The sequence below is a fragment of the Pelophylax lessonae genome (assembly GCF_965119305.1).
Source record: "Pelophylax lessonae genome assembly, chromosome: 8".
Classification (NCBI taxonomy): domain Eukaryota; kingdom Metazoa; phylum Chordata; class Amphibia; order Anura; family Ranidae; genus Pelophylax; species Pelophylax lessonae.
Window position 1 is genome coordinate 106272024 of NC_138775.1, and position 17184 is coordinate 106289207.

General features: G+C 41.7%; 1 protein-coding gene across 1 annotated transcript in view; it reads right to left on the minus strand.

Annotated features, from left to right (window-relative positions):
- LOC309561587 (zinc finger CCCH domain-containing protein 7B-like) overlaps positions 1–17184 on the minus strand; it is a 604923-nt gene that overhangs the window by 383055 nt on the left and 204684 nt on the right. Inside the window, exon 11 of the mRNA XM_082265580.1 lies at positions 13140–13189. Within this exon, the coding sequence (XP_082121706.1) occupies positions 13140–13189 (50 nt within the window). The remainder of the gene's footprint in view (positions 1–13139; positions 13190–17184) is intronic.

Genomic DNA, 17184 nt, shown 5'->3' on the forward strand with positions numbered 1-17184 from the left:
TGGGAAATGGGATAATGAGGGAATAACACACACCTGGCCATGGAACAGCTGAGCAGCCAATTGTCCCATTACTTTTGGTCCCTTAAAAAGTGGGAGGCACATACAAACTGTTGTAATTCCTATACCTTTCACCCGATTTGGATGTAAATACCCTCAAATTAAAGCTGAAAATCTGCAGTTAAAGCACACCTTGTTTGTTTCATTTAAAACCCATTGTGGTGGTGTATAGAGCCAAAAAGTTTAGAATTGTGTCGATGTCCCAATATTTATGGACCTGACTGTATCTTATAGAAAAGGCTGTAGTTTAATGCTTCATTAAGGCCTGGGGGAGTGGTAGCATTGAACAGTATATCCACTTTGCCTCTCTTTGTAGGAGCTTCCTGTCAAAATTACCCCCTCTGGTGTCATCAAGGACCTTTTCATGTGCAGCAAAGTTGACTATGGAGGTATCATGACTATTTTAAAGCTACAGGTCTACCTATTGGTGTTTATAATAGGTTTTTTCGCGTATAATAAATGTGGTCATAGATCCTCCTCCAAAAATGTCTGTCTTGCCGATGTAGAATGCCCCGCATTTACAAATCATAATACAGTGGGTACGGAAAGTATTCAGACCCCCTTAAATTTTTCACTCTGTTATATTGCAGCCATTTGCTAAAATCATTTAAGTTCATTCTTCTTCCTCATGAATGTACACATAGCACCCCATACTGACAGAAAAAACACAGAATTGTTGACATTGTTGCAGATTTATTAAAAAAGAAAAACTGAAATATTACATGGTCCTAAGTATTCAGACCCTTTGCTCAGTATTTAGTAGAAGCCCCCTTTTGATCTAATACAGCCAGGAGTCTTTTTGGGGAAAGATGCAACAAGTCTTTCACACCTGGATTGGGGGATCCTCTGCCATTCCTCCTTGCAAATCCTCTCCAGTTCTGTCAGGTTGGATGGTAAACGTTGGTGGACAGCCATTTTTAGGTCTCTCCAGAGATGCTCAATTGGGTTTAAGTCAGGGCTCTGGCTGGGCCATTCAAGAACAGTCACGGAGTTGTTGTGAAGCCACTCCTTCGTTATTTTAGCTGTGTGCTTAGGGTCATTGTCTTGTTGGAAGGTAAACTTTCGGCCCAGTCTGAGGTCCAGAGCACTCTGGAGAAGGTTTTTGTCCAGGATATCCCAGTACTTGGCCGCATTCATCTTTCCCTCGATTGCAACCAGTCATCCTGTCCCTGCAGCTGAAAAACACCCCCACAGCATGATGCTGCCACCACCATGCTTCACTGTTGGGACTGCATTGGACAGGTGATGAGCAGTGCCTGGTTTTCTCCACACATACCGCTTAGAATTAAGGCCAAAAAGTTCTATTTTGGTCTCATCAGACCAGAGAATCTTATTTCTCACCCTCTTGGAGTCCTTCAGGTGTTTTTTAGCAAACTCCATGCGGGCTTTCATGTGTCTTACACTGAGGAGAGGCTTCCGTCGGGCCACTCTGCCATAAAGCCCCGACTGGTGGAGGGCTGCAGTGATGGTTGACTTTCTACAACTTTCTCCCATCTCCTGACTGCATCTCTGGAGCTCAGCCACAGTGATCTTTGGGTTCTTCTTTACCTCTCTCACCAAGGATCTTCTCCCCGATAGCTCAGTTTGGCCGGATGGCCAGCTCTAGGAAGGGTTCTGGTCGTCCCAAACGTCTTCCATTTGAGGATTATGGAGGCCACTGTGCTCTTAGGAACCTTAAGTGCAGCAGAAATCTTTTTGTAACCTGGGCCAGATCTGTGCCTTGCCACAATTCTGTCTCTGAGCTCTTCAGGCAGTTCCTTTGACCTCCTGATTCTCATTTGCTCTGACATGCATTGTGATCTGGAAGGTCTTATATAGACAGGTGTGTGGCTTTCCTAATCAAGTCCAATCAGTATAATCAAACACAGCTGGACTCAAATGAAGGTTTAGAATCATCTCAAGGATGATCAGAAGAAATGGAAAGCACCTGAGTTAAATATATGAGTGTCACAGCAAAGGGTCTGAATACTTAGGACCATGTGATGTTTCAGTTTTTCTTTTTTAATAAATCTGCAACAATGTCAACAATTCTGTGTTTTTCTGTCAGTATGGGGTGCTATGTGTACATTCATGAGGAAGAAGAATGAACCTAAATGATTTTAGCAAATGGCTGCAATATAACAAAGAGTGAAAAATTTAAGGGGGTCTGAATACTTTCCATACCCACTGTATATATTACGCCTTTGATCTGACAATCCACAAACTGTCTACTTGTAGGCGTGCAGCCATTCAGCAATCCAAACGAGGGAATTTCTAGGATCTAAATGCAGTATTTGTAAGATCAACACTTACATGTGCATCTCAAAAAAATTTGAAGATCAAAAAATAAATTTTAGTAATTCAATTTAAACAGTGAAACTCAAATTATATAGTTTCATTAAACACAGGGTGATAGATTTCAAGCAATTCTTTCTTTTAATTTTGATGATTATGGCTTACAGATAGTGAAAACCCAAAGATCAGTAAAATACAGACAGTCCCTTCCTATCCGATTCCCCCATAGAGATGAATGGGGACCTGACAGCTGTGTCTCCGCACATAGCGTGAAGACACAGCTGTCATCAACCTGCTCAGTGGGGGATCGGCAGATCGATCCCCCGCTGAGAAAAACGGAGTCCACCTGGTGGACTCTGTGTGTGAAAGAGCTCAATGCCTTTAAATGGTTTCTGTCTGGTTCAGTAGGTTACACAATAATTTTCCGATTATCTGTTCTAATAATTCTGTCCAGTAGAACTGTCATATTGGCATGCTTGTTATGCCTGATATTTAGGGATTTTGTATTAATCTCATTTATATAAAATATTACATGCTGTATGCTATGCCCTTGTTGGCATATGCCAATGTGGCAGGTTTTTGATTTCTGAGGAAATATACTGTTGTAATTTTCAAATATGCAAGAGTGTAACGCTATAATTGCATATTGATCTAAATGAGGGGGGTGATCTTTTGTCCCCCCCCCCTTTTGCTCCAATTCATTATATTCATATAGCCGTATAGGAAAGAGATCCTTTGTTTTTCATTCTGCTTATTTAGAGATCTGTTTTTGATCCAATCCTCTCTCTCCACAGCTGCTTTAATGAAACCGCCAACAAACTAAAACATTTTCTATAGGAGGGCAATTGCTTGACTCCCAAGTGCATCCCTTTTCTCTAATTACAGGAACATTTTACCTTTGTTATTGTTAATTTTTGAATTGGTTTGGCTTGCATTGGTTTGTGGTCACATCCCAATCAAAATGGCCTATAGGATCTGCCAAAGCATAGAACAAGAGATCGAAATAGCGTTTGATAAGAGTATTGAAACAATGTGGATAAGGAACCCTTTAAAAAGCTCTTTAAAAACCATAAAAAATTAACTGTAAAACTTCTGAATAGGAAGTGGGACATTGCGTCCCTCCAATCACACATTACTCAAAGGGTCATCCCCAAAGGTCTTCGGGAGAGAGTTATCCCAGCCCAACACATACACACCCCAGATTTCTGGAGGTGTGGAAGAAGGAGTATATTGAAAAGAGCATCCAATTAATGAACTTGATTATACAAGAGGAACAATTACAGCTCAAAGATATCCAAGAAGAATTAAATAAAAGCACTCAAGCCCTAGAACTTAAAAAAGGAGGTTGGGAGACTACAGAAGACCTTAAAAGACACCAAACAAAACAAATGTGGACAAAATATCCTAGACAGTGAAAGTGAGGAGTTCTTTGACCCCACCAAATCTTTGACCCCACCAAATTAAGGACTAGAAGTAGGTCTAGAGGTCCACGTAGGGGTAATAGAACCACTAGTCATGGAAGAGGTCTGTCATCAGAAAGTGATTCTGATCCAAATGGAAAAACTGACTTTTTTAGGGGACAGGACAAATTTAGAAATTCACCTAGACAACCACACAAAAGAGGAGGTGAGGAAGGTAAAATTAAAAGAACAAAAAAATAAAAAACAAGGAAAGGGAAGACCCCAACAAACTAAGATCAACAAGATCACGGAGTCTTAAGAGACACAACAAATAGGATCAAAAGAGGGAGATCTTAAAGTGGTAAACTTATCTAGTTTTCAATTAGAGGAAAGACACCATAGATTACTGAGTAGGGGACTTTCCTTCTCACCAGTAGCTACCATGTCCGAATTTGAAGTATATAAAGACATCATCAAGTATATAAAGACATCCTTAGAAAGGTTGTCTTCCAAATTTGGCACCAAGGGACCAACTGTAATACACAGGCAGAGGCAACTACATCAGAGCTAGACAAAGAAGCCTTAGAAACATTGGTGTCCTTATTGGAAGAAGGTGACTTTTCTGGGGATGAGAATGATTGCATAGATCCCATTAGGAGAGATGCTGATCTTAAGATAAAGTCATTGAAGATGCCCCCACTAACCAAACAGAAGGGCTTGAAAATCTTCCTGGATGATTCGTCCAGTATGATTTGAAAAACATCAAGTGGGTTGTCAAAGGATTGGACAACTTGCCTAAAGATGAGCGTAGAGCCCTGAAGGAGTTGGAGGAGGCACCGGGCTTGGTCATCAGAAGCAGCGACAAGGGAAGGAACGTGGTATTGATGAGCGAGGAAATTTCTGAAAAGGAGACTTGCAGACAGCTCAATGATACCTCCACGTACAAAAAAATTATTGTTCAATCCCTTTCCCTCCCTTGTCACTGTTTTGAATTCCAAAATTAACCTAGCAAGAGAAGCAGAACTAATCTCTAAGAGAGAGGCCGATTACCTCAGAGTAGACACTTACAATCTGCCAACTTTCTATACAATACCAAAATTACATAAATCATTGGAAAACCCTTCTGGTAGGCCGATTCTTTCAGCCATAAAAGGCCCGTTGGAGAAAGTTGGCAGATATGTGGATTCCTTGATTAAGGATATGGTGTGCAAATTACCTTCCTTTGCAAAGGATACTAGGGATGTCCTTAAGAAAATATCCAGTGTGGAAACAGGTGACGACTGGATATTGGTTGGTTTTGACGTGGAGACACTACACGTCAATCCCGCATGACTGGGGTCTCAAGGCGGTGGCACATTTCCTGGAGAATGAGTACCCAAAGTTGGGGGACCATAATGAGCTTATAGTCAAACTTATCGACTTGATGCTCAACAACAACTATTTGCAGTTCTTGCAAAATTTCTTTCAACAAGTGAGAGGTACATGTATGGGAGCCCCGTGGGCCCCTGCCTATGCCTGTCTTCATCTAGACTTATGGAAAGAGCAGGTTGTCTATGCCGGTCTTCATTTAGGCTTATGGAAAGAGCAGGTTGTCTATCCATCCCCGATGTACCTCGGCCACTGCCAAATGGTACATAGATGATGTCCTACAGCTCTGGGAGGGGACCCATGGGGAATTAGAAACTTTTATCAGTGAACTTAATGAGAATGAAAGGAACATCAGGATAACATATACGGCCACAAAGGATAGCCTCCCATTCCTTGACCTGCTTATAACTCAGGAAGATCAAAAATGTTATATAAAAACATTTAGAAAAGAGACAGCAGCTAATACACTACTGATGGTGGATAGCCACCACCCAGAGTCTCTAATAAGGGGAATACTGGTTGGTCAGTTTCTGCGTTTAAAAAGAAATTGTACAAAATCAAGTGACTATCAAACAGAGGCCAGAGACCTCCATAGAGGGTTCAAAGAGAGGGGTTACTCACATGGTACCATCAAGAGAGCCCGCAAGAAAGTAGCTAAGGGATAGAGCATGCCTTCTGGAGGAGAAAAAATAGGAACATGGGTCTTCCCTGGAAAAAAATGACTAGATCTTATCCACGGATAATTAAGAAATTTGGTGCCCAATGGGGACAAGTGAAACAGGTCATCGAAAAAACACTGGAAAGTTCTTACAGTGTCTCCAATGATCAAAAAAATTGTAGGCCCAAGACCCCTGATCACAGCTAGGAGAGCAACAAACCTAAAAGGATGTTCTGGTCCACTCAGAGTTTCAGAGAACACAAGAAGGTAGTAATTGGTTAACACCTTTACCCCCTTTAAAAGGTATGTTTACCTGTGGATGTTGCACAGTTTGTAAATTGTGCAACGTCCTGAAATCAGACTCTTTTTCGAACTATGATGGCACAAAGAATTTCCATATAGATAGTTTTATTAACTGTCAAAAAACCAGGGTTATCTACCAACTTATTTGGCCATGTGGCAAATCCTATATAGGAAAGGCAAAACATCAACTTAAAATATGAATGAGTGAACATATAACCAGTATCAAGAAAAAAAGACGATGACAAAACCATACCTCTACACTTCCTTGAATGTCACAATGGGGACCCTAAGGGTCTTAAGGTCAGAGGAATTTATGCCCTAAAACTTCCGTCACGCAGAGGGGATTATGACAGAATTCTCCTCCAGAAGGAAAAACTCTGGATTTACAAAACGGGTTCTTTAGTGCGAATGGCTTAAATACAGAGTTTAGCCTACAACCCTTTTTGGAACAGTAAAAAAAATATAATTTGGGATACAATATGTATACTCAGAGTCCTGTCATAATCCCCCTAATACTGAGTACATTGAACTCTCGTTCCTAACCCTTCCTGCCCTTTGGCCCTTCCCCTCCCCCCCCCCTTCCCTTCTTTTCCTCCCTCCCTCCCCCCCCCCTTTCCCTCTCATTGGATATATTTTGAATATAGAAAGTAGCAGTAGAGTATACTAAGGGCTGTGTAGCTAGATGGTTAAGCCTACGAGTGCGGTATTCGCTTTATTCACTCTAGGTACAATGGATTCTGGGAAGATGTTGACTTCCCTAGACCTTAGTTTGTTACTGGTATGCATCTTGTGATTTACTATACCTCTATAGGATATCCTATCCATGGCCATCCTGCACTGTAGATTTGGACCAGGATAGTAGTTTTAGGTTTTTCCCTGGGGTTTGAGAGATATCCTAGCTATGTCCCCCATTCCTTTCTTTTCCATCCCCTTTTCGGAGTTTAAATATCGGTCTATAATTAGATATCGGAATGGAAAAGCCATCTATAATAAGGGGGGCATGGCCCTGCAATTGATGTTCCACTCTGGTGATCCACTATTCTATATGGATAGTATTTAGGGGGGGCCAATGAGACGTATATTGGACCCGTAGCTGGGACTATTGTTTTGGGATGTGACCACAATGTTATAAATAAATATCTCCTGTATTTAATATTTAAATTTACTATTTTTTTATATATTTTTCACAATGACACTTAGTTTGTCCGATGTCTGTACCTGTACATAAATGCTGGGGATTGTTCCAGTTCCCTGCTCACTGAGGACATCTTGTGGAAATGCACCACTAGTCAATTAGTAAATAAAGGTGTACTTAATTAAGGTGCATATATAAAGAGGCCCCAAAGAACACTCCCTTAGACCTGATGAAACCAGCATCCATTGGCTGGTGAAACGAGTCATCTTTACTGCACTGAGGGATGCCGGTGTCAGTAAGCTTGAGCAGGAAATCGTCAAGAACGTCACGTTGAACTGAGGGCTTGCCGCTCGGTCCTCCTGCACATGCTCAGTACAAGCACAGGAGCAGAGGAGGTAGCTGAAAGCCTCCAAGCGAGACAAGGACGTCGCAGCTCTGCAGACCTAAGCCGAACACCCGGATCCCATGACCACAGTGCCAGGAGGATGTGTCAGACAGATTGATTCTCAGGAGGTACTGTGCTTTACACATCGATCATACAGAGAACTCTGTTACTACGCTTAACAGTTGTACAACCAACCTCTAACATACCGGTCTATGCCAATCACTCCACTGCTGCTGGACTGTTTTTTCAGGCTTTCAGTTCATATTGCCTAATTCTACTATAGGGAATACTCTCTGTGCAGTCTAACTGGAATATTAGTCCATATATTGAGCTGACTATCTGAATGCTGTGGATCCATGCATGTTTGGCCCAACCACTCACCCTTGTGGAATTATCAGAGACTGTGCCCTACTTTACAAGTCGATCCCCCCCCCCCTTTTTTTTTATCAATTTCACAAATTTTGATCCATTCACAGGTCTGGGGGATTGTTGGGTGGGTTGCTGCAGTTATCCCTCAAGTTGTTTGTTGTTTTTACGTACATGTTTTTTACTCTTGAGATTTTGTATGGTTCTGGGAGTCTATGCATGCCACATTTTTCAATCAAAGTTTTTCCTTTGAATACATTTTGTGTCCATAGTTGACCTCTGTCTGGGGAGAATTTCCTATCTCCTCCATTTTTGAATATTTAATATTGATCGAAATGAGATAGGGTGCTGGTGGGATGATATTGATTTGCATAGTTGTACGCTGTATCACAGTTCCGTGCAAGGGATCTCAGCTGGGGTGGCACTGAATTGGCCATCCATTGCCGACCCTTGGAGGTTAAGATATGGTGGTGGCTTGGAACCTTTTACTGTTTATTTGTGGTTGCTCATTCTATTATTCTTTATTAATTGTATTTTGTTTTGGTAATGCTTTCCATTAATTCCTACTGTGCTGTAATGGCCAACTTTCGACTCTTAGGGAGAAGACTTTCTATTTTGGCTTTTTAGACCTCTTCTCTTTGCAAGTGTAGGGCTCATTGCCGTCACTTAAAAGCACAGGTGTGAATGAAGGCCTGTCACCCTGAGCGCATGCACAATTAGACCAGTGGACGACAGATGATGTTATTCTGTGTCCGTCGCGACCAGGAAGATGGGCAGCGGTTAGGAGTCTCTACAGCCTCTACTCGGCTGGCTGCCTCTGACTGTCGCAGAAGGCTAGGCTAGGCCATGGCTAGGTGGCCGTTATTGGGCAGGTCATTATGCTATATATTATAAATGGGTACTAATATTTATAGGTAAAGTTGATCCAGGAAATATCCGATTGCCTCCTGGGGGATTAGGAAGGAATTTTTGTTCCCCTGCTGTAGCAAAGTGGATCATGCTTTGCTGGGCTTTTTTCACCTTCCTCTGGATCAACTGCGGGTATACGATTGTGTATATGGGATTGTAAGGTTGGGTTTTCTTTACTGTTTTTTGTTTTTTTATTGGTTGAGACAGATGGACTTGTGTATTTCTTCAACCTGACTAACTATAACTATTGGCCTGCCCCCAACTGTCATTTTGGCGCCAATCAATGCTATATAAAACAGTCAGAGTTTACCTATGGTTTTAGGATGGTGGTATACGGTGGCTTGGATGTTTCAACTAGATTCTGCTTCAATTCATTTGATGGCTATGAGTTTATCATCAGTGTGATATAGTTGATGGCTACCAGCCTTAATATTGTGCAATTTAGCCACCTGCTCTATGTCTTCTTGTACTTAGTCTGCTGGATGTACATTACTGGGGTTATCTTTGAGATCATGGTCTCCATATACACATTAAACTGTCCCTCTGCTACTGTGGACAGGATGTCCACTACTGTGGCTATATTTGGATGCTGGCAAAGTAAAGTTGCAGGAATAAATTTAGTCTTTGGCTTATTTGAATATTTGGTATGGATTATATTTATAGGGATATGTAGTCCTTTTTCATTTTTCTTTTTTAGATGGGCACCTATACTAATTGCGGTTATAATTATCTGCTTTCTAATATGGCATAGTATTCTTTTGATTGTTGCTTTGGGGATCTTTCTTCAAGTAAGTGTACCCCTTTATAGCCTGTGTTCTCTCCACCAGTAGCCACCTATTTGGAGGATTAGTTATTTTGTTTTTTTAGGTGGGGACATATTGCCATCTTCTTGCCCTGTATAACTTACAACAAAGTGACTGTGCAGGTTTTCTTGATGCTAGCTGCCCGCCACCATCTTTTATCTCCCAGATGCTATGTAAGTAGCACAAGTGATGATAGATCATAGTATATCAACTATGCAATTGCTATGTATTTATTCTTATTCTTTATGTTTTTCTAGTTAGGCCGATTTTCTTTGCTGCCAAGATATGAAAGCTCCTGAAGAAGATTACTAATGTGAACCGCATGAACTTCCTGGATGATTCAACAAAGTTACACATGTCCTTTTGTACATAAACAGCCCAACTTTTATGTGGGATCTGTTATACGGTTTTACTGGATTATTTTTAATATTGCAACAAAGGTTTTGATTTTCCTGAATTGCTGCGCTAGTCCTATTCTAGTACCATATGTATATATATATATATATATATATATATATATATATATATATATATATATATATGTATATATATATATATATTCAGTACTATATATATAGTACCAATATCTAAGGTTCCTTTTTTTTTTTAAATGATATACATATGGATGTGGTACAATAAAGGAACCAAGTTTCTTCAGCTCTAACTCAGACATGAAATATGAACAGTACCATATATCCCTCAATAGCGTGTCCTTGTCTCAATCCAGGGCACAAAGTATAATTTCTATGCTATCTGCTTGAGTAACTTTTAAAAAAACTTTCCTGACACCAAGGGGTAAGAAAAAAAAAAAAAAAAAAAAAGGTGAAGGTAGGAAACTCCAGCACACAGCTTGTGATTGGCAGCCTCAGTTCTGGGAGGGGGGGTCACTTCCCTTCAATCAGTTCTCAACACTGAGTGTTACTTTAGCTCCCCACCCCAAGCTTTCTGGAAGCTCAGATAAGTGTATAAAGTCTACACTTTATCTGCAGTTGATCAAAACAAGTACAACTTATGTAGGAGGATTAATTTAATTTCTATGTATCACTTGAGGCTAGTCACTTCCTGAGTATATGCAAGTTTACAAGACCTTTAAGCGAATCTTTTTATGTAAATCTGTTGCAAAGCTTTTGTCCATGAAATTCACAAAACAATATTTGCTTAAGGAGTATACATTGAGGTTGAATGCCAAACATAATACAAAATAGGTTTAGTGTCTTTATTGCTGAAAGAGTTCTACATCTCGCTTTAACTTTAGTGACATTTTGAGGATGATTTTGGAGGTAGTTGTCACACCCACACATTTAGATGTCTTCATGAGCATCCTAAAAGCCCTAAATCTGGGGGTGTCCTAATGTGCAAACTTTAACACTTTCTAACAACGTCAAGAGATGGTCTTACCCTTTCTGCACATTCATGTTGGTCAGTAAAATTACTCATAGTGGCAGGGGAATAGCAAGGTGTTGGAGGCTTTAGAGCGGCGGTCACTAAATGGCGGCCCGCGGTCCATTGGCGGCCCGCGCGATGCTTCTGCCCGGACCGCGAGCCCGCTACCTAGGTTGAGTCCTTCCCCTCCTCGCTGCGACTCCCGGCTCCCGGCTCCCTCGCAGCCGGTGTCCTGTCGGGCCGCCGCGCGAGTAGGGGGCGTGACGTCACGTGCGCGTCCCGCCCCCTGCTCTTGACTGCGGCTCCCTCACACTCGGGCAGCGAGCTAGGGCGTGACACTATGTGCACGCCCCGCCCCCCTGTTCGCGGCTTTTGGCTCCTGGCTGCAGTTCAGGACTTCAGGTATGTGGAGCACATTTTAGGGGCATATTTTGCCATATTTTGTTCTGCTCATTAGAGTGCCCCATAAAAAAAAAAAATGTGCCCAACAGAGTGCTCCCTTGACATAAAATGTGCCCATCAGCGTGCCCCTTATTTTATGTTAAGGGGCACTTTGATGGGCATATTTTATGTTAAGGGGCACTCTGATGGGCATATTTTATGTTAAGGGGCACGCTAATGGGCATATTTTATGTTAAGGGGCACGCTAATGGGCATATTTTATGTTAAGAGCAACGCTGATTTAAATGTTTTGTTTTGGCCATCAGAGTGCCCCCTAACATAAAATATGCCCATCAGCGTGCCTCTTATTTTATGTTAAGGGTCACACTGATGGGTATATTTTATGCTAAGGGGCACGCTGATGGGCATATTTTATGTTAAGGGGCACACTGATGGGCATGTTTTATGTTAAGGGGCACTCTGATGGGCATATTTTATGTTAAGAGCAACGCTGATTTAAATGTTTTGTTTTGCCCACCAGAGTGCCCCCTAACATAAAATGTGCCCATCAGCGTGCCCCCTAACATAAAATATGCCCATCAGCGTGCCTCTTATTTTATGTTAAGGGTCACACTGATGGGTATATTTTATGCTAAGGGGCACGCTGATGGGCATATTTTATGTTAAGGGGCACTCTAATGGGCATATTTTATGTTAAGAGCAATGCTGATTTACACGTTTTTTTTTGCCCATCAGAGTGCCCCCTTAACATAAAATGTGCCCCTCAGAGTGCCCCCTAACATAAAATGTGCCCATCAGAGTGCCCCCTAACATGAAATATGTCCATCAGAGTGCCCCCCTAACATAAAATATGCCCATCAGCGTGCCCCTTATTTTATGTTAATGGTAACGCTGATGGGAATATTTTATGTTAAGGGGCATGCTGATGTGCATATTTATGCTGTGGTACACACTGATGGGCATATTTTATGTTAAGGGGCACTCTGATCGACATATTTACGCTATGGGGCACACTGATTTGATAAGACATACGGTGACTACAATCTTCCTGAGTCAGCACCGACTTGAGATTCGGACCTCGGCCCAATGAAAATTTTAGCGACCGGACCTCCTTGAATTTTAATTCATTACCCCTGCTTTAGAGAATTGTCCACCCATCTCTAGGCACTGCTATGAGGTCCCGGAGGGGGCTTCTAAAATACTAATGAAGCATGGTTCCTGGGGAGATCTTGAACATGTCTAAAAAGGAATGGCACATTGACTGAGGGACTGCATTCTGTTTGGGATCTTTGTTAAATTTGATTCCTGTAGGTTCTTTGAAAATTTTGAATGCACTTTTTAGGGAACCCCCAGGATAGTAGAGTTTAGTTTGCCAGGTGCAAAGAAGTGCACCTCTTTAATCTCACTCGTCTATTTAACTGAAAGCGCTGGAAAAAATTAGCTTTATTTTTCAATTTTTAATCCAGGAAAAAATGGTTGCATTATATTGCTTACATACATTCCAAAGCTGCTTACAGGCCTCTCTAGAGCAACTACAACAATATTTCAACACAGTGGTCAGAAGCCTTTTTTAGTAAGCAGTATCCAGTTTTACTAATATGTTAAAAAGGCTGTATGAAAAGAGGTCTCTTTCCTTAATTGCAAGCATATTTCTTAAACACAATGTAAGATGCTTGGGTGATATTTACTGGCCTACCTTGTGGTTTGCATTCACCTTCACAGATACTGGCTCCAGAGATTTGGCATCTACACAGACAAAATAACACACATCAATGCAATATTAAAAAAAAAAATACTAAAACTTGACAAAAAAGGGTACCTCAGGAATCGTATGACTGTCTGTGGGACACGGGTGAAGAGAGACAGAAAAGGGCATTTTCAAATGTCAGCAGAGACACTTGCCAATTGTTGCAGGAGAAAAAGTCCATTGGACACTCTGAGTGCATTGCGGTCTGAGATTTGTCTATAATCATGCTACTATGGGCAATAGCATTTTTTGCTAGAAAAGGATCTAAAACCCACAAACACATTTTCTAAAGACATAAGCTCTGTAGAATAAAATGGTGGCAGTTGCACTGTTTATGTCGCACAATATTTGTACAAATCTATACTTTTTTTGGTAAAAAATACAAAAAAAAAAAATATATAGAAAAACATTGTGACATACATAAAATAAATGTAACATAAAAGTTAAACTAAGGCCCCGTTCACATTGGGGCGATCCGACTTGCCGGGGCGACCTCATAGGTGGCGGCGCGCTGCTCGCACCGCGACCTCGGAGCGGCCGGCACGGACTTCATAACATTGAAGTCTATGCAGGTCGCTCCGGGTCGCCCCAAAGAAGCTCCGGACCCTTTTTCTAAGTCGGAGCGACTTGTATCGCTCCTATTAGAACGGGTCCATAGCTTCTCTATGGCGAGCGACCTACGGCGACCTGTCAGGCGACCAGGTCGCCTGACAGGTCGCCCCAGTGTGAACGGGGTCTGAATCATACGACAATAATAAAGTCCTTCTAAGCTACAAAGACTCAAAGTTTCCAAAATTTCCACTTGTGTGCATCCTCCCCTGCCACATTTGGAGGGGGGGAGGGGGGTAGCAGGTACCTGGTTCGGCGAGACAAACTGAGCGGAAGTTTGCCTCCCCCCACAGCTTTCTGTGACACATCACAGGTCCCAGATGACTGCGGAATCATTCACAAAGCGCAGCGTGGCTCGAGCATAAGCAGTAGGAAACTGGCTGTGAAGCCAGAAGGCTTCACAGCCGGTATCCCCTACCCAAGATGCTTGCACCTGGACTCAAAGCCGACAGAAGAACTGGCTCAGGTGCGGACAATGAGGGATCCTTGGACAGGTAAGTTTCCTTATATTAAAAGTCAGCATCTACAGTATTTGTAGCTGCTGACTTAATTTGTTTAGGGGAAAATGGAGCTCCTCTAGCAACTTGCAGAAACCTTCTGTACGTATCACACCTCTTGCTGATTAAGCACAGAAAGCACATCTATTAACCATTAATTGGTGATTCCATCACCTCTGTGAGCACCGGGAACTTACCAAATCATAATAATCCCCATTTTTCACTAAGGTCATGAATGCATGAATACATTCTCCAATCTGATCCTCTGAATTTTACAAATCATGACCACCACTGAATACAAGAATGATTCCACATTACATAGTACTTATTTCGGCTTTAGACCATCTCCTCCTCTTCGAACTGCATCATTTGTTTGCCATTATATATTATATATATGCATATGCATATATATATATATATATATATATATATATATATATATATATACACACACACACACACATACATACATACATACACACACACAGTGCTTTGTGAAAGTATTCGGCCCCCTTGAACTTTGCGACCTTTTGCCACATTTCAGGCTTCAAACAAAGATATAAAACTGTAATTTTTAGTGAAGAATCAACAAGTGGGACACAATCATGAAGTGGAACGAAAATTATTGGATATTTCAAACTTTAACAAATAAAAAAACTGAAAAATTGGGTGTGCAAAATTATTCAGCCCCCTTAAATGAATACTTTGTAGCGCCACCTTTTGCTGCGATTACAACGAAATCACTTGGGGTATGTCTCTATCAGTTTTGCACATCGAGAGACTGAAATTTTTGCCCATTCCTCCTTGCAAAACAGCTCAAGCTCAGTGAGGTTGGATGGAGAGCGTTTGTGAACAGCAGTTTTCAGTTCTTTCCACAGATTCTCAATTGGATTCAGGTCTGGACTTTGACTTGGGCATTCTAACACCTGGATATGTTTATTTGTGAACCATTCCATTGTAGATTTTGCTTTATGTTTTGGATCATTGTCTTTTTGGAAGACAAATCTCTGTCCCAGTCTCAGGTCTTTTGCAGACTCCATCAGGTTTTCTTCCAGAATGGTCCTGTATTTGGCTCCATCCATCTTCCCATCAATTTTAACCATCTTCCCTGTCCCTGCTGAAGAAAAGCAGGCCCAAACCATGATGCTGCCACCACCATGTTTGATAGTGGGGATGGTGTGTTCAGGGTGAGGAGCTGTGTTGCTTTTACGCCAAAGTTTTGCATTGTTGCCAAAAAGTTAATCTGACCAGAGCACCTTCTTCCACATGTTTGGTGTGTCTCCCAGGTGGCTTGTGGCAAACATTAAACACCACTTTTTATGGATATTTTTAAGAAATGGCTTTCTTATTGCCACTCTTCCATAAAGGCCAGATTTGTGCAGTATACGACTGATTGTTGTCCTATGGACAGAGTCTCCCACCTCAGCTGTAGATCTCTGCAGTTCATCCAGAGTGATCATGAGCCTCTTGGCTGCATCTCTGATCAGTCTTCTCCTTGTATGAACTAAAAAAGTTTAGATGGACGGCCAGGTCTTCGTAGATTTGCAGTGGTCTGATACTCCTTCCATTTCAATATTATCGCTTGCACAGTGCTCCTTGGGATGTTTATAGCATGGGAAATCTTTTTGTACCCAAATCCGGCTTTAAACTTCTCCACAACAGTATCTCGGACCTGCCTGGTGTGTTTCTTGTTCTTCATGATGCTCTCTGAGCTTTAAACGGACCTCTGAGACTATCACAGTGCAGGTGCATTTATACGGAGATTTGATTACACACAGGCGGATTCTATTTATCATCATTAGTCATTTAGGTCAACATTGGATCATTCAGAGATCCTCACTGAACTTCTGGAGAGAGTTTGCTGCACTGAAAGTAAAGGGGCTGAATAATTTTGTATGCCCAATTTTTCAGTTTTATATTTGTTAACAAAGTTTGAAATATCCAATAAATTTCGTTCCACTTCATGATTGTGTCCCACTTGTTGTTGATTCTTCACAAAAAATTACAGTTTTATATCTTTATGTTTGAAGCCTGAAATGTGGCAAAAGGTCACAAAGTTCAAGGGGGACGAATACTTTCGCAAGGCACTGTGTGTGTGTGTATATATATATATATATATATATACACACACACACACACACATACAGTACAGACCAAAAGTTTGGACACACCTTCTCATTCAAAGAGTTTTCTTTATTTTCATTACTATGAAAATTGTAGAGTCACACTTCAAGAGGTAGTCACCTGAAATGGTCTTCCAACAGTCTTGAAGGAGTTCCCAGAGATGCTTAGCACTTGTTGGCCCTTTTGCCTTCACTCTGCGGTCCAGCTCACCCCAAACCATCTCGATTGGGTTCAGGTCCGGTGACTGTGGAGGCCAGGTCATCTGGCGCAGCACCCCATCACTCTCCTCCTTGGTCAAATAACCCTTACACAGCCTGGAGGTGTGTTTGGGTTCATTGTCCTGTTGAAAAATAAATGATGGTCCAACTAAACGCAAACCAGATGGAATAGCATGCCGCTGCAAGATGCTGTGGTAGCCATGCGGGTTCAGTATGCCTTCAATTTTGAATGAATCCCCAACAGTGTCACCAGCAAAGCACCCCCACACCATCACACCTCCTCCTCCATGCTTCACGGTGGGAACCAGGCATGTAGAGTCCATCCGTTCACCTTTTCTGTGTCACACAAAGACACAGTGGTTGGAACCAAAGATCTCAAATTTGGACTCATCAGACCAAAGCACAGATTTCCACTGGTCTAATGTCCATTCCTTGTGTTCTTTAGCCCAAACAAGTCTCTTCTGCTTGTTGCCTTTCTTTAGCAGTGGTTTCCTAGCAGATGTTCTACCATGAAGGCCTAATTCACACAGTCTCCTCTTAACAGTT